Source organism: Drosophila santomea, chromosome 3R (assembly GCF_016746245.2).
Source record: "Drosophila santomea strain STO CAGO 1482 chromosome 3R, Prin_Dsan_1.1, whole genome shotgun sequence".
Taxonomy (NCBI): Eukaryota; Metazoa; Arthropoda; class Insecta; order Diptera; family Drosophilidae; genus Drosophila; species Drosophila santomea.
This window is the reverse complement of record NC_053019.2, coordinates 27162395-27185535: the sequence shown is the minus strand read 5'-3', so window position 1 is coordinate 27185535 and position 23141 is coordinate 27162395. Positions and strand designations below refer to the sequence as shown.

The following is a 23141-nucleotide window of genomic DNA, read 5'->3' as shown; positions in this document are numbered from 1 at the left end:
CCCCATATGTGTTCGCTTATTAGGGACTTTTTTCAGATTGAAAAACGAGGGTGATTTTATGCTTATTGGAAAGGGGATTTTGCAAGTAAAATTATAGATGTGTCATACTATTATTACAGAAAAATTTCTATATCTTGGGAAAGAGAGGTCCTATTGTGGAGTGTCATACCTCGTTGAACTCGTAAAAACATTCCCAAACTATTGGCAATCCATTTTGAGCACTTTTCGGTGGGTCAATTTTTTTCGATTTTTTATGATGGTACCCCTTACAAAAAAAGTGAAAATTGGCCGCAAAATTAAAACTCAAAAATCAAACAAAAAGTGATATGGATCGTTAGCTGGGGTCCTCAGCTGACTAAAACAGTACGTTTTTCAGCTCTGTGACGTATTTTGGTCAACTTACAAACAAAAAACTGTATTTTTTCCAACATTTCAGACTATGATGTTTTATGATGTGTTTTTGGTAATTTTAAAATTTTGCGTTATTTGGTAAAATCACAATTCAGAAAAACTTTGTTTCCAATCTCTCTTGTCAAGTAAGCCTATCAGATTACAGAGGTCCTTGGAGAGTTGAGCAAAGTGCGTATCATGTGATACGCCATTCAATTGATGCACTTAATACTTAGCTCTACTTTCGCTAATTTCTGCTGTCTTCCGAACATCAATTTGCCAAGAAGATAATATGGCAATCCCTCTGTTAGCCGATTAACCCTTTATTGTCCCACGACAATGCACTTGATGAGCCGTATCTGGGATCACGTCTCGCCTGTCCATCGTCCATAGTCCATCGTCCATCAGTGGGCAGTGTCTAATGGTTGTACGCATCGCATATTCCGTTTGATAAACGTCGGCATCTTCGACTCCAGACCCTTTATTGACCCTTTCATGTAGTGCCCTCCCAACGGGGATAACCCCATAATCTTAACCCCTTTACCAGGCTAATCTGATTGGAAAACACAAAAAGCCAACCATAAAGAGGAAGTGAAGCGAGACGATAACTGCACTGCAAGAAATATCGTAGGGATACGTTGGGATTTTACTACATATCATAGGTACGTATGATAGTTACCTTAGTTGCTTATTCTTCTTAGCCAATGTAGAAATATTTAATATAAATTTATTTTGAGATTTTTTATTGTAACGCTTAGTTTTCAGTGTGGGTCTTGCAGATGGACAGGAGCAAGTGCATGGAATAATTCATAAGTCACTTGTAAAAATGTCCACAACCACATCGGCCTTATCCACCCCCCTGCCCAGCGGCTAATGTGTGCTCGGTTCACCCCTTCGATGTCCATGCCCATGTCCATGTCGATGTCGATGTTCAGGTCCATGTCGATTCGAGTGATTGACAGGACATGCCATGCATTGAATTATGATAAATTGTGGCAACTGTCAAAAGGCTGAGATCGGGTTTCCCGCCCTCAAACTCCACCTCCTTAGCCGTCTTCGACCAGATTTTCCGTTTTCCGGAGCGTGACCAGAGTGAATGGGTTAGTGCGTGGCATTTTAAACAATTTCATAAGCTAATATTTGAGCAGATGTCCTTGTTCGTTGCGGATTTAAAATTGCATCAATCCTCACGACAATGGGCCGCAAATTTTTCGATAAGCGCCGCAAATATTTAAGCGCAATTCGTTCGATTGACCAAAAATAAGGGGCGAAGTTTTTTTTCGGGTGATGTGTCCGGCATACAAATGGGCCGTGACATTTGGACCCACTATCAATCTTGGCCAAAAAGAGGCAAACTTTTCTTCATGCCTTTCGACCAATTTGCCAATCATGTTTATTGCTTTTTTAAAAATGTAGCTTCTTGTAGGCAGTACCCTGCATATTATGGAAATATTGATTATTATGTGACAAGGTGCTAAAGAAAAATATATATGTATTTATAAACACAACCGCTTATATCTTTGTTAATGTCCTTTGACAACGGGGTATATTGAAGTCGAAACGATGAACTATGCACTTTTTTTCATAGTTTTTTAGTAGCAGAGATAGCCAGCCAATTTGGCAGTGAAATATTCTGGGCAGCGACGTGCGAGTGATTCATCCTGCGCATATCCTTCAGATAAAAGTGCCTGCACGCTTATCGCGCTGACATTTGTGCTGCTCCTCGTTCGCTGACAAATTTGCAACGCCGGACAGAACAATAGGCATGAAATGGAAATGGAAATGGATATAGAAATGGAAATCGGCAAGTTAGTCCTGTCCGCTGAAGGATCCTGCGTCAAACCGAACCTAAGCGAACCGAACCGGTTCTGACTTCAAGTGGCAGCCGCCAGCGCCGCAGGACATCCGCCGCCTGCCGCCGGGAGATGATTTATATCCGAATAGTTCCTTTGTCTTTCGCTCATCTAAACTGCAGCGCTCTCACTTCGATTACTTTCCACTTTCTCCGCTTGTTTGCTGTTCCCATCATAAATCTCTGGGCGCCCATTTAGGAGTGACAGCCATGGCCCCCGGGAAATCCTTTGAAAACCGGTTGCAAAAGTCAAGCGGGGAAACGAAGTTGCCAGAGAGCTGCAGGATCAAGCACTGCGATCGAGGGACATAGCTCATAAAATAATAAAATATATGTTTAAATTGGGATTTGGATCACACAAAAGGTAAGATACTTTCTCCAATAAAGTTTTAAGTATTATATTCATCTATTCTAGTATGCAACATGTTCTTGTATATTGTAATCTCCAGTCGATTTGCATTCACTCAACCAGTTTGTTTGGCTAACAGAAAACCGTGCGAGCGTATCCTTGAGGTCCTTGCACTTTCCTGGCTTGCCAACTCAAACATAATCCACCTTTACTTTTCCACACTCTCGCTCTCGATGAAGTTGTAGGTAGGTTGGCATACTCGTATGTAGGTACCACACTCCACTGGAGGCTGCATCACGCAAATGATTAAAATTCAACAAACATCGGTCAGGAGAGTCAGTTCTGGAGGAGGAGCAACCAAGCATGGACCAATCTGCAGCTCCGCCCCCCAAAGAGCGTTATTGAAATGTCTTAGCAGCTGTCCAAACATCCTTCCTCGCAGAATCCTGGCTGCGGAGCAAAGGATTGTGCTGATTTAGCATATTGACTCCTTGCCAAGGAGCGAACTCCAACTTATACAAGATTTATGCGCCCGACGCACGCCAGGCGACAGTCGAGATAAAAAGGATTCGTATAACTCACGCCCAGCCAAAGGACAACCAGCATAAGAGCACTGAGAAAAATGAGCACCTAACCAATGTACATAATCCTAAAAATAAAAATACCATTTTTTAAGTTATTCAAGAGAGAGATGCCTGGAAAGTAGCTACATATGAATTACATGTGAATTACCATTTTATAGCCAATGATGATTAGATTCTTTCAGTGTAGAATGGAAATCTGGAGTTTGGGGAAGGGGAGTGCAATAAATTGGATTTGCATATTAGCACACTACCAGGAAGGAAAGCCCGGGGAAATGGAAAAGCTGCACCCTTCCATCTGCGGGCAAGGAAATTCCAATGGCAGAGAACCCCGGTGACCACTGACCTTGTGTCCTGGGGGGGGTGGTGGGTGGGTGGCAAACGGCCATTAGGCAGAGCATCTTAAGTACGAAATCTTGCCTAAATTGGGAATAAATCATTAAAAATATGTCCACAAAGGGTGCGGGGGAATCCTTTGAGCTGTTTGCCGAAAGGGTTTGCAACAATTTCCAGAATTTGCGGCATTCACATGTGGGCTGGACTTTCAAGGAGGGTTGCGATTCCATGGCCATGTAATTCCCTTTGATTTATAAAGATAACGACGCAGTGTCGTGTTTAATTTGCAGCCCATCTCCTTTCTCCCGCCCAGCTATTTGGCATTCATAAATCCTGACACAGGACTCTTGTCCAAATGGTCAGACGGAGTATGACTTATGTGAACTCGGCCGCAAAGTTTGGTAATTATGCTTGGCCCAGACATATTACTTTCACTGTACTTCGCCCCTCTTTGTCTCCGTTGGGCATCTTCAAAGGGAGCGGGGTTGACATTTTTTAACTGACCACTTTCATTGGCACGAGGGAACTGCCAAAGTTTTGGGCCACAAACTTTGGCTTGACATGACTGAGATAAAGATTAGGTCCTGTCCCTTTCACTGAGAAAGAAAATTGGCAGGCAAAACCCTTCAAGATATTCAAAAAATGTAATTATAACATTTTCCACTCCTTAATTACATTTTTGGTTTGTCCACATGCAAGTTTATTTAAGGTTAAATTTTTTTTAATAACTAACAACTTTTTGGCAGTTCAGTGCTGTAACTTTGGTTATCGTCTGTAGTGTTTATTGTCGGTCCCTCTGACTTTTTACCCCCGAACAGTTCAATGGCCACAAGTATCAACTATGAATTTCCCCAGAGGGTCATTCCGTGGCGAACTTATGCACCCAGGTTGGCATCCTGGGATTGGGATCGGCATCGGGATTTGAATAGAGAAGTCCTTCGGCTGGGGAGGCCAGTCGAATAAAAAGCTGATTTGCATGCTCCAAGCCGGAGCATTAAAACTAAAGAGCAGCATCAGCAGCAGGACATAAAAAAGGACCTGCAACGTGTGAGGTTAAATAGATTTGGCGCAAGGACGTGGGCGGGGAAATGTCTGCCTCACGCGCAGTTATGCCGCAGACATGGCTCGCTTTTGATTTAAGCGCATTGTTTGCGTTAAATATTTGCCATGCCGGCCACGTTACCACCCTCCTCCCCCCTTTTGGCCAAACCCACCTAGACCAATGCGCACAGCCAGCAGCCGGAGCCAAAGCCAGGGACAGCTGCAGCCAAGAGCTCCGGGCTGAAAGGCAGTGGTCTGAACCTGAACCTGAACCAGCACCACGAACTCCCATTGCCCAAACTCCGAAAGGCGGCGTGACATGGGGCACTAGACGGGAGAAGGAAACGTTTCTACACTGTGAGAATTGCTACTAGCAAACAGCAAACAGGTTCTGAACCGTATATACACAGTTGTATTTTGTTGTACTTTGTATCGCTCAGTGTACTTGCCCTGCTAATCGGACGAAGGACCAAAACGCTCATCTGCGGGCTAAGAAGCGAGCAATCCTCGCCTCGTGTTTGATTTCCGCTTTCAGCTCCTTGACTCGCCATGCACACACATCCTTGGGCGTCTTGGGGCGCAGGAGTCCTGCCACTCCGCCCACGCGGCCAAACAACTTAAACTTCACACGCAGACACGTCTGCGGGCAAGTGGCAAGTGGGTGGAACAAGGGTATTGTGCCCCCTGCAAAAAAGGGGAAGGGGGATACTGAGAAGACGCATGAAGTGCATTAGTTGCAATTGAATTTGTACATTGTGTGTGTGTGTGCGACAGCAGAGCGAGCAGCAGACTCCTTTCGAGTGCAATTTTGTTGCCGAGCTGAAATTGGATTCCATATTGCCACTCAGCGAACATCTCACAGATGTGGCTTAAACGCCACCCCTCCCCCTCAGAACTGAGCCCCTTCCACATCCTCCGGCAAAGTTAATTAGAAAGCTGGGCAGGTACTCGGTGGCTGCCTGAAGGACGCTAATTGAACTGCCACAGCTGGACCTGAGCTGCGATTATCGGCTAAAAGGATTGACCGCACAGCCAGATTAATCCGGCTAAAACAAAAGCGACTCTTAGGCCACAGTTATAAGTTTACCCATTGCTCTTTTTTAAGAGATATTCATTATCCTGTGAGTATCTATCCCATCTATCCAATAAATAAAAGTTTCAGTTTTTGGGTTCTTGATGATTATAAGCGACAATGGTCGCGCTTTATTGAAAGATTCATTTGTGTTCTTTGAGAGTCCGCTGGATCGATCCAAGCCGATCGCTTATACAAAATATATATATATATTTAGGTATATAATTAGAAGTGTAATCGATTCATAAGGTAGTACATAGTAAATGTTACATATTCCGTAGATTATTATTTTATTATTATTATAAATAGAGACAAATACGCATATCATGAGTGATTTATGTATGAATGTGTTAAGTGCTAAATGTGGGAGTACAATATATGCTTGTATGTGTGATTCTAGAATTAGTTTTTCTCGTATTTATACCCGTTACTCGTAGAGTAAAAGGGTATACTAGATTCGTTGAAAAGTATGTAACAGGCAGAAGGAAGCGTTTCCGACCATATAAAGTATATATATTTTTGATCAGGATCAATAGCCGAGTCGATCTGGCCATGTCCGTCTGTCCGTCCGTCTGTCCGTCTGTCCGTCTGTCCGTCTGTCCGTCTGTCCGTCCGTATGAACGTCGAGATCTCAGGAACTACAAAAGCTAGAAAGTTGAGATTAAGCATACAGACTCCAGAGACATAGAAGCAGCGCAAGTTTGTCGATTCATGTTGCCACGCCCACTCTAACGCTCACAAACCGCCCAAAACTGCCACGCCCACACTTTTGAAAAATGTTTTGAAATTTTTTCATTTTTGTATTAGTCTTGTAAATTTCTATCGATTTGCCAAAAAACTTTTTGCCACGCCCACTCTAACGCCCTCAAACCGCCCAAAGCTGCTACGCCCACACTTTTGAAAAATGTTTTGATATTTTTTCATTTTTATATTGGTCTTGTAAATTTCTACTGATTTGTCAAAAAACTTTCTGCCACGCCCACTATAACGCCTACAAACCGCCAAAAATTGTGTTTAAGACTCTCCTTCTCCCTTCCACTAGCTGAGTAACGGGTATCAGATAGTCGGGGAACTCGACTATAGCGTTCTCTCTTGTTTTTTTTTTATTTTTTTTTAGTTTGATGATTTAATGCCAATGATGTATGTTGTTGATGAGTGAATGTGAATGAGGATGAGGGTGTGAGTGTCTAGATGAGTGTGTTTTTGGTGTGTGCGTGTGTGTGTTAGCTTAGAGAGAGGCTGGCAAAGGATTATTGCTGCTGGTATCGATATACGATATTCGATAAGCTTCTACGGGATAACATTCTCTGAGTTAATATTAATTTTACATATTTTTTTAGCTTTTTGGTTTGGTTTTTTTCGGTTGGTTTTTCGGAAGCAAAGTTGGGCTGAAACTATGGATCGAACAGAATGCGTGGTGTGGTCCTCAGACTCTGCTTGTCTATCGACGCCAATCGATAATTATCGATCAGTTTGCCATTTCAACTTTGTTTCGATAAAAGATCATCTCACAATAAAAACAATTTGTACTTTCGAAAAGGGGGAGGGGCGCTTTTGCTTTTGCTTTTGCTTCGGCTTCTGCTTTTTGCTTTCGCTGACTGCTTTCTCTGCTTTCTCACAGGCTCTCTTCGCGTTCTCCGCTCTCTGCCTTCTTCGCTTTCTTCGTTTGATTCGCTAGGATTTGTTTAGGGTTATCTTTTTTTTGCATTTTGTTACATTTGTGTAGGATGCAGGAGTGCTGAGGTTCATGTTTTTTGTATCGTTCAATGTTACTTTGTAATTTCTCTCCGCTCGCTCTTCGCTTTGTATATTTGCTTTAGTTTTCAACAAGGAAATCAAAGGATGCTCGCTTTTTGCTTAGTAAGAGATACACAATAAATATTCGTTTTACAATCGCTTTCCAGGCAAAACCCAAAATGGAGGAGTGCCAAAACAGGAGGGGGATCTATTCAGTTTCGATACTTTTCGGTTTCGGGATGAGCCTACTCAAATCCCCGTCCTGCGGCACATTTGTCTATTTTAAGTAAGTATTTTATTTGATTTCTTTACACATGTAATTGCATTTTTTTTTGTGGTTTTTGTATTTTGTTTTTGTTCAGGTCCAAAATCAAATTTGACTAATTCAAGGAATTAAAGTTTCATTGCATCTAAATAAGGTAAAGTGTACTTTGTTTAATATTATTATCTTATTATTTGCATAAATTTCCTTTTCAATAATAGAAACGAAACAAAAAACTTAAACAAAATTCCACTATGGCTCCACTACTCCTTCTTCTTCTCGCTCTCTTTCTCCTCCTCATCTCACTTTCTCCATTTCTCCAGCTTTCCCCTGAGCCTCGAAGTGTGAAAGAGACGGAATACTAGTTTTAACTAAATAAACGGAATTTAACACAAAATCCTTGGCACGATGCATCCTTAAAGTGATCCTTTGCGAAAGAGGCGGGGGTGGTGGGCGTGCCCTTGGGCCGGGCGGGGCGTGGTCAACGCCTTTACCTGAGCAGCAGAAATTCTTCTATGTGAGTAGGCGCGACCACGCCCTGCCGCGGTTTCAGGACTCCCGTCCCGCCCCCTTTATAATGAAAAGGATCTGCGGGATGACCAGTGCCAGTGTGTTGGTGTGTGTGTATGTGTAAGTGTGTCGGTGTGTGGGTGAGTGAGTATGAGTGAGTGTATGTTGGTGTGGGTATGAAGTACTTATAACGAAACATACAAGGATCAATCTCCAATAGATTATTAAATAGTACAATGAAAACTTCATATACAATATATGCCATATATAATAGATACTCGATATACATACGATACTCGCAGTGCGTAATGCGTAATAATGCAATAATAATAGCCAAGATCAATATACGTTAAAAGATACACATGTCTAAAGTCCCTACAATATGGTACTCCTCTCGTTATAGCAGATATTTTTTTCTTTGAGCTGGGTTTTCAATCATTTTTGGGAGTTGCGGGAGTGGCAGCTTTGATATTCTTTTTGTTTTTTTGGCAGCGTTCTTGGTCTATATGGTAAATGAGTATTTATATATGTGTATGCTCTATAATATTTAATCGGGGAAACATTAAAAGTTTGCATTAATTTACTTTAGTTTAGTTTACTTGATTTTTGGTTTAGTTTAGTTGAGATTGCATGCATTTTGATGTATGTATGGTATTTGCTTAGGTAATTATTTGTTATTTTCTTATTTTCTTTGCCTTTGTATAATAAATTGCTCTTGAATTTTACTATTAAAATTTCTCATAACTCGCCATTAAAAAAATGCTCGTTTCGTTTTGCTCTTTCGTTTTTTGCTTTTTGTTTTCGGTTTTTAGTTTTTGTTTTTGTGGAGTGTATAAGTGATTTTCATAATATTTTCGTTAGTTTGCTTTTGGTTTTTTTCGTCATTTAACATTTATATGTATATTTGTAAGAATTAAACTAGAAAAATTCTAATCTGAGGTAATTATTCCTTTAATTTGTATTCGTGTGTGTGTGTGTGAGTGTGTTAAGAGAGTGAGTATAATATTGGTACCCCATTATCCTTTTTTGCAGGACAATGGCGGTTAGTTGGGAAGCGTGCTTAGCCTAGAGCTTAGATATCTATGCCTGGGGGTCCTTAGGGGACCCGAAGCGATCTACTTAGAGAGTGATTACTTTATTTTTTTGTTCGAGGCAGCCACAAAAAGGTTTCTTGTCAATTTTGATTAACTTAGGGTAATCTCGTCTCGAATGCTGGATTGTGTGTAAATTTCGTCACAGTTATGAGTTATCGAAAAGTGCATGATTGTTTCGTTTCCTAGCAGATGTGATGCAGACTCAAGTGTTTTCTTTTTTTGTAATTTTCTTTTCTTTGTTTTTTTTTGCAATTTTGTGAAAGAACTAAACCTAAGCTTACCGAAGTACTCGTACAATATCCAAAATAGACGATCGAATTCGATTCCTATGCGAATTTTACAAATTTCAAGCCAAAAAATATACCACATATGATTTTTCTTAAAGTTCATTTGATTTCAGATCTCGTTCATCTTTAATGCGCTCACAGTTGGTGTTCCGAATCCGAATCCGAATCCAAATCCGAATTTACGAATCTAAGTACACGTATGTACAGTTGCGAAAAAAATAATAGCACCACCATACCTTTTTTTGTTATCGATCAAATGAATTAAGGTTAAGGTACCGATAGAACCAAATACTGATTTTTCGCATAATGCTAGATATTTTTCACATCCAAAAATGAAAAAAAAAATTTGAATTGTTCATACCTTCATTTTTTATAATTTTTTTTGGGCGGCAAGGTCTAAAATGAGGCGAAAACAAAAATAGCACCACTATCGGTTTTTTCAAATAATCAATAATAATCGAAGGGTTGCTTTGGTAAAAAGCTTGTGGTTATGAAACTTGACACTTGTTCTATTATTTCGAAAACGATTTTTAAAAAATTTCCTTAAAAAAATCATTAAAATGGGACGTGGAAAGCACTGTACTGAAGAAAAACTTGACTTGATCAAAAAACTCATTTCTGAAGGAAAATCTTTTAGAAATATTGGCCAAATCCTTCAATGCTCAAACAAAATTATAGGAAATGTAATCACCTACAACGAGAATCCCGAAAAACGTGGGAAAAAACAATCATTGGGCACCCATCTCTTCAAAAGGCTAGTGCCCGAGAGCAAGAAGGATCCATTTAAAGCTCCTACCGAACTGAAAAAGGATCTCAACATATCCGCAACAGTGCAAACAGTTCACACATGTCTAAGGGAACATGGTTTAAAAGGCTGTAGTCCAAGGAAAGGTCCTTTTTTTAAATGGGAGACACATACCCAAACGCATTAAGTTCGTCAAGGAACATTTAAATTGGCCCTGCGAAAGATGGACGAACTTTTTATTGTCAGATGAGAGCAAGGTGGTTTTTTTTGGTGGCAATGGATCTTGATCGAATGTAAGGCGCCCTAGGAACACCGAATATAAGCCAAACGACACAGTAGAAGCAATTAAACACGGCGGATCCGGTGTAATGGTATGGGCATGTTTTTCTTACTATGGAGTTGGGCCAATACATTGGATAAAAACCATAATGGATCAGCATGTGTATGTGGATATTTTGGAGACGGTGATGCTACCCTTTGCTGAATATGATATGCCGCTAAAATGGGTCTTCCAACAAGACAATGACCCCAAGCATACCGGCAGGAAAGCCAAGGAATGGTTCCAAAATAAATCAGTTCATGTTCTGGAGTGGCCTGCGCAGTCGCCAGACCTCAATCCCATCGAAAACCTTTGGTCGGATATTAAAAAGGCAGTTGCAGCTTTTAAGCCAACTAATAACGAAAGCCTATGGACCGTGATTAAGGAGTCCTGCAGCAATATAACCCCAAAACGGTGCCAGGACCTGGTTAACTCCATGCCAAAGCGTTGCGCAGCTGTTATTGCTAATAAAGGATACACTACCAAATACTAAATTAATGGGATCGGCGTAGTTTTAATATACAATCACTTGTTATTAATGAATTTGTTACTGTTAAGTTTATATTTTATGTTTAAAGCATTTTTTATGAAGTGGTGCTATTATTTTTTTCGCCCTTTTTTGTCATTTTTCATAAAGTTCCTTAAATAAGTTAAGAATTCATAGAACAATTGTGATTTTTTTTTATTTTCTAAAAAGTGAATTGTTTAACCTTTCTAAAAAGGTATTTCAGATCCTTTTAAACCCAAAATTGTAGGTAGGAGACTTATTCAAAGTTTTACTGGGCAAGTGGTGCTATTTTTTTTTTCGCAGCTGTATATATAATCCTTAATCTCTTTCGAACTTAAGTGCTAAGCCAATGCTCACAGATGTTGAGTTTCCTTCGCGATCTCATCTTCCCTATCGATTTCAAATTCAATTTTGCCAATTACCAATTAAATATCACATATCGGGGAGCTCTTTTCAATCGGAAATCAAGTGAATCCAAATGCAAATCCAAATCGAAATGCAAGTTGCAAATCCAAACAAAAGTGTGTTGCAAAATGATTGTTAAGATTGTTAATGATGCCAATTGTAGTGCTTATCAACTATTTTGTGGCTGTCCTGCTTCGTCCTTTCGCTTAGCCTAAATGATTCGTTTCGAATGATTCGATTGGAATGGTTTGATTTGACTTGGTGTTGTCTTCTTACGCGTGACTATATCCCTAAGATAATGGAATGCGATGATACGACTGGGGTCCTGAGACTGTGGCAGTGTGTGTGTGTGTGTGAGAGTGTGTGTGGCGTTTGCCTCTGTGTGTGTGTGTGTGTGTGTGATGACTGACGTGACTGGCGATGAGATATGTCGTATATGACATGGAGATGGAGATGATGGTTACTACACCGTAATACGTATTAAATTTACACTGAAAGTCCTTCATCTCTGCTTCTAAATCCTTCTCTCTTTTTTTTAACTCTTCTCTGTTCGTTTCCCATTTCAATCTTCAAATCTTCAATCGATTTTTTTTTTGGTTCTGCATCTGAGGTATTGTCGGGTGCTAAAGAGCCACACACTCGGCTACAAACGTTTCAACAATGAGGTAGAAAGTTCTGTTTGCTTTTGTTGCTTCGTAGTTAGTCTCTGTGTTCGCTGGAAGTCCTTGAATTCTTGATTAGTTCGCATACCTGAATTGCCTGGATGTTCTATATAGTACTTATGCTTTATCGTTATTCATCTTGCTTTGCTTGGAGTTTGTTTCAGTCAGTCAGTCTTGGATCACATTTCAAATATCGACACACACGCGCACAGGATCAGTCCTTCGGTTTCGCCTTCTATATCATTTTCATTATCTTTATCATTATCCTTATCCATATCCCTATACACAATAAATATGCATATACATATGCTATATGCTATACGCTAATGAAGCTTAGGCTATGCTTTAGTGCTAGTCTAGGTAATACATGATCCTACAGAGAACAAAACACAACATCGAGGATTATAAGTTAAAAACGAACGCGTGGGCACTGCTAAAACCTAAGTACAACACATAGACACGACTTGGACTGGTGACTTATAGCGAAATAAATGGCAACGATTGTTCGACAATTCATACTCCACATCAGCACGGGTGCGCCTCAAATAAGATGTTTAATATATAAGATATAGTGTAGTGGGTAGTGTGTGTGGTGTTTGTGGTGTTTGTGTTTCCTACATAATCTATTAGCTAAATCAAAAAGCCCAGAGGCGGCGAGTTGGGGCTCTTGCAGTTCTTCCGCAGATTGGCTGCCATTGGGGGCCTTCGCTCGTATTGCTTGCTCAACACTCCAGTTTTCGGTGGGCCATGATGACCCACGCCTAGTAATAGTGGATCTCTGGTTACCCAAAAGATCTGATCAACCGACTGTTGGTCCACTTAACCAGCGGTTCGTCACACATCGGTTCATTATACTGCTCGCACACGCTGCTGCTTAAATGCTACGTAACCCTAAGGATAATTCCAATACAATATTCAAATACATACGGACACGAATTATAGTAAGTAAACCAAATTCGTTTCTAGCAAAACCTGTGCAAAATGCCAAAAATGCAACTAAAGTTTTCTCGGGGACCGTATTCCTGCCTATATGTATCTTCTTGACCATCGTATATGACTTCCATATATACGACTATTAAATACACTTAGATGCTAAACAAGTGCAGCCCAATTGGGATGTGAGGCGGCAGACGACCTCAAGCGAACTTAGATTGGTATGACTTCAAAGAAACTGGAGGGGACTTTGGGTTAGGAGGTATTACGATAGGTATTAGGAATTACGAAGAATTGATTTAAGGTTTGTACTTTGGCATGAAATCTTCAACTTAACGAGAACAAACGTGAACAAAAATTCGACTACAACATTGACCATCATTCATCTCAACTCAGCTTTCTGCGCTTTCAACTCAAAATTCAACTAAGACATTGATTTAGTGCATCAGGGGACGCAGGTAACTCAGTAAGCAAGTTAGCTAAAGAACAACGCAAAGGTAGGGTATATAAATCCAAACACGGGAAACTGGAGTGGGGTCGCTCTCTAAATCAAACGTTGCATACTTCCCGTTCTAAGCTAACATATATCTGTTTAAAAGCTGCGATTAACATGTTCCTACGTCGAGTAAGTAAACTATGTACTGTGTGGTTCAATTAAGACTCTATCGATGTGACTAAACTGAGGTAGCTGCTAAACTAAGTCGCGATCGGAGGATCGGAGGAAACTGGATCGGGAACCAAGGTCGTTGATGATGCTAAGCAATACATTTCGGTAAAGGTTACTGCTCCTTCTTCTAGTCGGCAGTTTTGTCGTCCGGCACTTAGTTATATCCATTATTGGATAAATGGATTCATCAATGCAGTTACAACCGAAAATAATGGGTAGCAAAAACAAATGAAAGGTGGGAGAAATAAAACCAAATGGAAATTATTAAAAATATTTCATTTAATCATTTGAAAATTCAACAAAAATTCAATATTAATCGTAGTAATAATAATAGCAGAAAGTAATGTAATTTTATTCCTTTTTTTTCGTTTCGTTTATTCAAATACAATTAAATTTATTTAGTTTCCATACGGAGTACGAATAATAATAATAAAAATCAACTAAAATATTCAACTAAATTACATTAAAAGTAGACATTCAAGTTGAATTGCCAAAATGTGTAGGAGAGTAGGAGCGTAGGGGTGTGGGGAGGGGGGATTAAACACTGGGCGAGGGGTTGATTCCTTGAGGGGGATAAGGACTTGTGTATAACATAAAAAGGTACAAAGTATACATATATTACACATTACGAATTAGGCATAAACAAAAGTGTGCTAGGTGTGTATATTTAATTAAACAAAAATTACATTCGGGTGGCTAAAAAAAATCAATCTATAAATTTGGTGGATGGGGGGCGGGGGGTGATTACAAAGTGGGGGAGGGGGGGGTGTTGTTCCGGAAATATCTGCTGCGCTATATTGCCTTGACCTTGGAAAATCGGAGGAGGAGGACTGCGGTTGAAAGTGCCTAAACTTCACCAATTTGTACATTTCGTCATCAGATGATCTGAGAAAGCTCGGAGGGAGCCATCAAAAATTGGTTTTTAAGAATTTCGGTTAAAGTTTAAACATTTTGCTGCTGCTTCTACACGGTTTTTGGCATGTTCCAGTAACTAAGCATTGTGAAAAAATTACAAAAAATTGGGAAAAATGGGAAAGGCGCGCAAATATTTCATTTGTGTAACATAAAATGTGATAGTGCTGGTTGTTTTTTTTCTCTTTTTGAGTACAAATTATGAACTAAACAAAAACTGCTTTTAATTGTTTATGAATGGATTACTTGATTTAAACGTACATATTTTGTTTTACTTTGCCTTGATTTCTCATAGTTTATATGCATTAGGAAAACATTGTTTTTTTGTTATTTGTTATATGTTATTCGTTATTTGTTATTGATTTTTGCTAAGGAGGTAATATAAATTACATTTTAATGTGTTTTACTCTCTCGCTCAATCGCCTTCCTTGTTTCCTTCGCCTCATTACTTAAAGACTCAAGACTTCTACTAAGTATGTGTTATTCATTCGCCGTCTAGTGGTTGCGGTTAAGAGTTAAGAGTTAGAGTTAATTGTGATCGGAAGTCTGACTATTACTGTTTTGGGGCTCTCTCTCTCTCTCTATATATATATACGCGGTCCATCGTTCGATTCTATCCTTTCTTGGTGGCTGAGGTGGGCATAAGTTTGTGGTTTCATCTCTCGACATTTAACTAAAACAAACACTGAATCAAACTAAAACACGGGCTGACTTACGTAGTAGTTGGTGGTGCGGGTGCCACTGCCTTTTTGAGCAAGGCAGCTTTGCTTGCGTAGAACTTATACCAATATAATTTGTAGTGTAGTGTAGTTTAGCGTAGGGCTCTAGGGTTACTCCAATTAAATATCTATATAACTATATGCTGTATATCTGTGTGTCATGTTTTTGTGTGTGTGTGTGTGTTGGGGCTTGCCTATAAATAAGTTCACTTCCTCTCTATCCTCCTGCGCGTACATGTATGCTAGATTAAAACCTTAGATTTAGACGAAAATTATATATAACTGTGCCAAACTTATATATAATCCTCTCAAGTAAATGCCAAAATGTGTAGTTTCTATCAATTTAGGTTAGTTAGGTGTAGGGTTTATACGGTATAGGGTATAGGGTATGTACTTATAAACTTAACGGTAGCTCTATATAAGTAGGAATAACGAAGACGTTATCGTTATCGTGGGTTTTGTATACAAAAAAATTTACTATCACTCAGTTTGTCCCTTCATGCGTTCTGAAAAAAATGTCGTTTAATTAACGTGTATTATTTGGTATGTAAAATGGCGGCAATGCTAAATGCCCAAAAGGAGGCGTTCGATTTGTGATTACTGGAGTAACTGCAGCACATGCAACCTAAGATCCCACTCCCGTTACCCAGGGTTTTGTATTTCAAGCAGTTCCCTCACCAAAAGTCACCAAATGGGGATAAAAGGGGGTTGTGGGTGGGTGTTGAAGGTATTTCACAGATATTCGAGGAGGTTTTTGAATTCTTTTTCAAAAAATTACAAGCAATGCCACATTGGAAACACAGAAAGAAATATCACACTGCTGAGAAATATACGAAATAATGGGAAACCAAAGATAACTGCTTAGTCTACGAGCATTCACAAGTGCTTTCGGGTTGGGGGTTTTAAATTTTTCTCAAAAATCGCAATCCTTTCGAAGGACAACTCACAGGGATACAAATACATTTTCAATGTTCACAGGGGTTGAGCAAATGGGGGATGTCACAGTTTGGCTGTCTTAATGGAGGCAATTTTGGTTTGGGGGTCGTGGTTTAGACATTTTTTTGAAAATGTTTGTTCTCAACTGGGTGTCACACGAGTTTCGTTGTTGGGCCAGGCCTAGTCACAATTTTGTGTGGGTTTAGAATTTTTCATAAAAATTTTGTCCTTTCGAACGCTCACAGTGAAGGTTCTTTAAAAGTGCCGAGCCTGCGCAGCTACATCTTTCCGAAATGGAATGCTGTTTAGGAAGGACTCGGCACTCTGCTCACAGACGATTTGACGAAACTTACAGGATCTACAATTTAGGGTTCGTTGCGAACTCGAGGGATTCAGGGGATGGGGTAACACAGCTTCTGCTGATCGATTTTGAGTTTAGGCTGCCTAAACATTTACTCACAGTGGGGCTACATATCAAGGGGGTTTTACTTTTAATTTCATTAAAATTTCACGACATTTTAAAAGGGGAAAGTAAGAGAACCGAAGCTGGATAATCTAACACAGTTTCTGCTGATCTTGTTTAAGGTTTAGCTTGCCTAAACTTCTCCTCACAGACCGGGGTAATATCAAGGTGTTTTAATTTCAATTTCATCAAAACTTTCACAGATGGTGAATATCAAAAGGTTTTTACTTTCAATTACATGCAAGTTTTCACAGAATATTTCAGATTTAGGTTGCCTAAATAACATTCACAGTTGATTGGGGTTAAAGAGAAACTGAAGATTTGAATTGCCTTGCATACATTTTTCACAGATGGGGACATATCAATTGGTTTTTAATTTTCAATTTCATCAAAAATTTCACAGACGGGAAAGGTTTAGAAAAGGTTTTTAGGTTTAGTCTGCCTAAGCAGTTTCACAAAAGGGAAATTTTTATTTTAATTCGATTAAATACTCACAATTTCGAGTGAGAGGTTGAGGGTGAGAGGACTGTGGGATTGGAAAGGACTTTTACCCCAGGGTTTTGGTGACTTTTCTAAGCACGGAATAAACACAAAACAGGAAACATTGAACCGCTCTATAAATTGTTGGATGTTTGCTTGCATACCATATTTAAAATTTAGAAAAAATCGACCTTACAACCTACTAAACCTATCGATAGTGAGTGCCTGCATGTGGTTTGCTCGCACTCAACCTTTAGAGATCCATCACATACGGCTGCTCTGCTATTTTAGACAAAGAGAAGAACCCTACACATATACAAGAAGATCGCTATAACCTAACACTTAGACTTAATAATTAATGATCACGCTGCGCCGAAAGTATTTTCATTATATTTTCATTTCATCGAGGACTTAACTAAGAGTTTGGGGGCGTGGGTGTGGGTCGCCTGCTTGAAATACTCCTGAAAGGTGTTGCTCGTGCTGGGGGGTGGTGGTATTGGTGTTGGTAGTGATGACCTTGTTGCATGTGCCGCCTGGTTGCTATGGGTGTGTGTGAGTGGGTGGTTGGGTGAATGGGTGGTTTACTGGGGGGCTGAATAACTCTGAGGACCTAACTGAACTCTTCGGAACTGGAGCGAAAAACTTAATCGGTTCTAGAGGTTCTCCTTTCGCTTACTAAAACTAGGAATAATTACCAATCGCTTAGGTAAAGATGTGCAACTTATCGATTATGTTGTTTTTAAATTTAGGTTTTTTGTAATTTTACGTTTCATAAATTGTAGCAAATGTTTCATGTTCTCCCCTTCTCACTTTCTGTTATACTCTCCTACTCTACTCCTTCTCCTTCTCCCTTTTATGTTTATAATTTTTTGTGTTATTGAGCAGCACAGCAATTATCATGATTTGTTTAAACAATTTAATGCCCTGCCTTCAATTTTTGCTAAATAAAACTTTTCCCTCAATCGTGATGTAAATGTTTCTTTTTTTGTCCCTTCATCTCGTTTACTCGTTTTCCCTTTTTTTTTTTGTTTTACGTTTCGGTTTGTTTTTTTTTTTGGTAAAATGTATAAAAAATTTGCTTTATAAAATAAAACTAAAAATTGCTTGTTTTCGTTTAGGTAGGTGTGTAAACAAAGAACTAAAAAACTCAACAAAAATAACAAGAAAATTGTTTTTAGTTTGCTTTGTTTTCTCTCGGTTTTAGATGTGGTGTGTGTTTAGATGTATAAAAAATCAAATGATTTTAAAAACTAAAACATTCGCTCCAGGAGTGGCTCCTATATATAGCCTCTCCTCTTCCTGCTTACTCCTTTTTCCTCAACTTTTGTTTTTCAATTTAGCTAGAGTAACAAATGCTGCAGGCTGTTGTGGCTCCTAATCCTTCGTTTTAGTTCATGTTGAGATAGTCGTTGAAGAGCTGCATGCAGGCAGCTGCGCCGCCAGTGGGCTCCTCGTTGTAGAGCTGCTGACTGGCGTACTCCGGAAACCGCCAGATATTGGCTGCCTCCAGGAGCTCCCCGGCCGACGAGGAGGAATTCGAGCTGACGTCAGAGGCATCGGCCTTGGCCTGCTGGCTGCTGTTGTCCTGACTGATGCTCAGGTTGCACAGGAGATCGGTGAAGATGTCGTGGCTGCTGGCCGGCGTCCTTTGGCCAGCGGATCCTGGCAGCTCCCAGATGTTGGGCTTGCCATAATGCGAGGCGCTCCATCCGTTCGAGGAGGAACTGGAACTGGTCAGCGAAGCTGTGGGCGAGGCTGCATGTGGCAGTTGCTGTGGCACCTGCTGCTGCTGCTGTTGTTGCTGCTGCTGCTGACGCTGCAACTCCTTGAATCCTGAATCCCTGAGTGTTACAGCATTTTGTGGCGAGCTTTGGGCCGCCCACAACATCATCTTGGAGCCATCGTTGCCAATGCTGCTGGCCGTCGGACTCAACGAGGGCTGCGATCCACTGCCCGAGGAGCAGCCACTGCTGCTGCTGGAGCAGCCCCACAATGCCGAGATGGCATCACTTTGGCCCCAAGTGGGCTGCATTTTGTTGCCTGTATTGCTGGCTGAATTATGGCTAATGATTAAGTTACTAATACTGCTGCTGCTGCTGCTGCTATTGTTGTTGCTTGTGTTGGTATTGGTCAATAGAAGGCCCTCGAGTCCTTTCTGTGTTGCATGTTGCTGCTGTGGCTGCAGGTTGTGTTGCTGCTGGCGCTGTTGCTGCTGCTGCTGCTGTTGCTGCTGGTACTTGCTCATCACATCTGTCATGGCCATCATGTTCATGCTTTTATGCGACTGCTGAGTGAAGTTGGCTCTCTGAAATGAGCTGACCGCAGGCTGATGTTGCTGCTGCTGCTGTTGTGACTGTTGCTGTTGAGTTTGTTGCTGCTGCTGTTGTTGTTGCTGCTGCTGCTGTGGTTGCTGCTGCTGCTGTTGCTGCTGCCGCACCTGCTGCTGATGCTGCTGGGCATGCGGATGGGCTCCAATCAAGTCCGGATTAATTTGCTGCTGCAGCGGTGCCGAATAATCGATGGCGGCATTGTAGAGCGGCTGCTTTGGTGGCTGCTTGCTGGCGATGGCGATGGTGTTGCTGCTGCAGCCGGAGGCCGTTGGAGCGCCCTGGGCGTTTGGCACCTGAGTGGCGGTGGCACCTGTTCCCACGGGCGACTCCAACGGGGCCTCATGTTATGCGAGCGTCGGCAGCCGCGTCGCCGGGCTCTTGGCGTAGCAGAAGCTCAGCGGCTTCACGAAGTGCGTGTCCTGCGTGTTGCAGTACGGACAGGTCACTCCGTGCGAGTAGTCACTGTAGAAGCTCAGACGCTGCTGCGGATGCATCAGCATCTTGAAGCAGTTATTGCACTGCAATGGGAGGAGGGGGAGACGAAAATGGGGGAAATTATAACGATTGCCATGCACATATCAATCATGTCTAAATAAAGTTGATTCAATCGAAGTGCTGCCCATAAAAGGTTTTATATTTCCTTAAAGGCTGTCTTAAAGCTTCTTGATTGACCTAATATAAACATTATTGGCCCATAAACTCACCTTGAACCGCTCGGCGCAACAGGGCATGGCCGCAAAAATGTCGTAGGCGTACATGGTGCCCAAAACCAAGCTGGACCCATCCCACGGCTCCTTGCAGAATCTGCAAACGAGGCATAAAAAAAGGCACCAAATCATTATCATTAATTTATGACTTTCCACCACAAGTTCCCCCTTCGAGATGCTCACCTGCAGTTGATGACGCGGCTGCTGGAGGTTCCGTCCAGGCAGCTCATGCACACACAGGTCAAGTAGAGAGTGCGTCCCTCGTATTTAACCTGGAAAAGGAAAGAGGAATGAGGATTGGATTCAAGGATTGGAGTGAGCAAGCGGAAGCGGTGAAAAGGGTGCAGACAAAAGGACACAAAAAAAGGGGGCAGGATCCAGCCGCATAATTCAAGCAGGAGCCCAGGGGCCACCGAGCAGACACACCAACAATGAAAAATTATGGCAGGAAAACGAATGAATTGCAACGGCGACTTCTAAGCCCCTGAATACACTATGCCGAAATTTGGGAGGTACGCTTGTGTTTGCAGAAAGACTTTGAATACCTAATGGCGCTTGTTTTGATAGTGAAATGTAGAAAATAAACGTTGTTAAAAATGCAATTTTTACAACTAGCATTTGTAACGTATAGAATACATAAAGGAAGTAATGAGTAATCCTCTGAAATGTCTGTAGGCAAACAGACTGCCAGAGATTCGTTTTTACGCAGAAACTTACAATAAAATTAAATGTTTTTTTTTTTTGCTACTTAAATGGCCTTCAAAGGCTTGGCGAGTCAAATAGACCGCCAGTTGGCAAACAGCTATCTTTGTTAGGGTATCAACTTTCCACTTTTGTCAAAGGGCGAGGAAGCGAGGGGTTTGGCCGTAGAATTGAGCGCATTCTTGCATGGCTGCCATTGCAAAGGGCCAAGGACTCGAAGAGGAAGAGGATGAGGAGGTGGAAGTGGAGCTGCCACTGCGACGCGACATAATAATTTCAAATAAAATGCAAAATGCATAAACTTGCCCAGGAGATTGCTGCTGCCGCCCACGAACAGAAGACCGAGTCAAAGTCAAGGGAAAAGAGGCATATACAAAGGAGCCAATTCCGATTGCAGCAGCAGCAGCAGCAGCAGCAGCCGCAGCAGCAGCTGGCAATGAATTATAAATCCAGGCTTAATTTAAAGCCCCCAGAAGTTTGGGGGGGGAAAAAGGGGCGAGACTGACAGGCAGGCAGGCAGCTAGTAGAAAACCAGGCAAACCAGGAAAACCAGGGAAAGCAGGCACAGTATAAAGGCGTAGGTCGTGCGTGCAGTCCCTCCATATGAAATGCAAAATGTGCAAAATGCAAACGGCAAACTGCATACTACATACTGCATACTGCATACTGTAGTTTTTGCCGGGCTCTTCTTAGGGCGCTGGCGTAATTACGCTGACTTAAATGGGTCATAAATTGCGGGGTCTGTCTGCAGTCCCCAGAGCCAGGTCGCCATAGTCGCCAGAAAAATGAGCAAATGGGAGTGGCGGGCGATGGAGTAGTTCGCCCGCTAATTGCAGCTGAAAGTTCTCGGGGGCACGTGGGCGAGTGAAAGCTGCGTGGTTGTGGGTGTGGGTGTGGGTGTGCACAGTGCAGCCAAAAGGTTGCCATGCCACATTTGACGTTTTATAAATGATGGCTACACAGTAAAAAATACAGCTAGAACATGTTCAAAGTGCAGAGAAATCTCCATGCATTTATCATGCTCCACTCCACAAGTCAAGACAAAGTAAAGCGTTCTTTTTATCCGCGTTTGGGGGACAGCAATGCAGAGTGTACTTGGTGGAGCGTTACTCACCTCGATGCAGCCGCTGGAATGCTGCTTGGGACTCAGGAAGAAGGAGCCATCGACCAGTGGATAGCGATCGAATACGAGCAGCGGCTCCTCGCACAAAATGCAGGCCACCCGGCTCATCTGGGATTGGGCCAGCGAGGAGAGGATGAAGAGACGCGTCTCATCGTTGCCGTGGTTGCCCTCGTCCTCAATCTGCAACAATATTGAAAAAGAATGAAAGGTATTAGTAGGTTTGAATTGATGAAACACTCTTAAACTTAAAAGGTTAGAATTGATAAAACACTCCTAAACTTAAAAGCTGTTTGTAGCAGCGCTTTCGTTTCCCAATTTGAATGCGCCGCGCAGCTGCCAAAATTGTTGAGTTTAGAAACAAGGTTCGTTTACCCCGCCAGCACGGTGGCCGCTGTCAACTTGAAGGTGGTGTCCAATGAGCATTCCCAATATATGTCCGCCGAGGGACTAAACGAAGCAACCAGCCAGCGTCTAAGCGCCAACAAATGAACCATAAAATCCAAACGTGCCGGGCAAAAACAGAGCACCGTGTTGTCTAAGCCAAAGTGGCTAACACGTTGCCCAAATTGAATGAACACACACATACATACAGCTAGCTAGCCAGGTGTGTGGCTTGGCCAGGAGTGTAAGTTAAGTCAGGCAAACAAACAGTCCAGGCCAATTCCCAAATCGATAATCAATATGGCGAGCCGGCAGAGGAGCCCACACACACACACACCGCCGCGCTTCATTTTCCACCGGCTGGTAATAAAGCCGTCAAAAAGGCAAAAGGTGTTGAAAGGATCCACGAAATATGGCCAAGGTGGGAATAGTTGCAGCCACCATAGCCACCACCACCTCCACCGCCAATCAAAGCCAACTAACCCAATGATGAGGGAATATTTGTGACTCTGTTTGGGTAATTGACGATGGTCCGGCACCTGACCAGACGAACTAACAGCACTCAGACTGGAAGAGAGAGGGGTTTGGCGACCAGACCAGGTTGAATAATTCAGTGGCATGACATTGGAATGTATCGG

At 41.7% G+C, this 23141-nt stretch overlaps 1 protein-coding gene across 1 annotated transcript in view; it reads right to left on the bottom strand.

The window, feature by feature from the left end:
• Positions 1-14096: 14096 nt before the first annotated feature.
• Positions 14097-23141, bottom strand: part of LOC120450993 (headcase protein) — an 84118-nt gene continuing 75073 nt past the window's right edge. Inside the window, exons 3-6 of the mRNA XM_039634298.2 lie at positions 22114-22302; positions 20481-20569; positions 20295-20394; positions 14097-20108 (exon numbers count right to left, since the gene is read on the bottom strand). Of these exons, the coding sequence (XP_039490232.1) occupies positions 19935-20108; positions 20295-20394; positions 20481-20569; positions 22114-22302 (552 nt within the window). The 3' untranslated portion in view covers positions 14097-19934. The remainder of the gene's footprint in view (positions 20109-20294; positions 20395-20480; positions 20570-22113; positions 22303-23141) is intronic.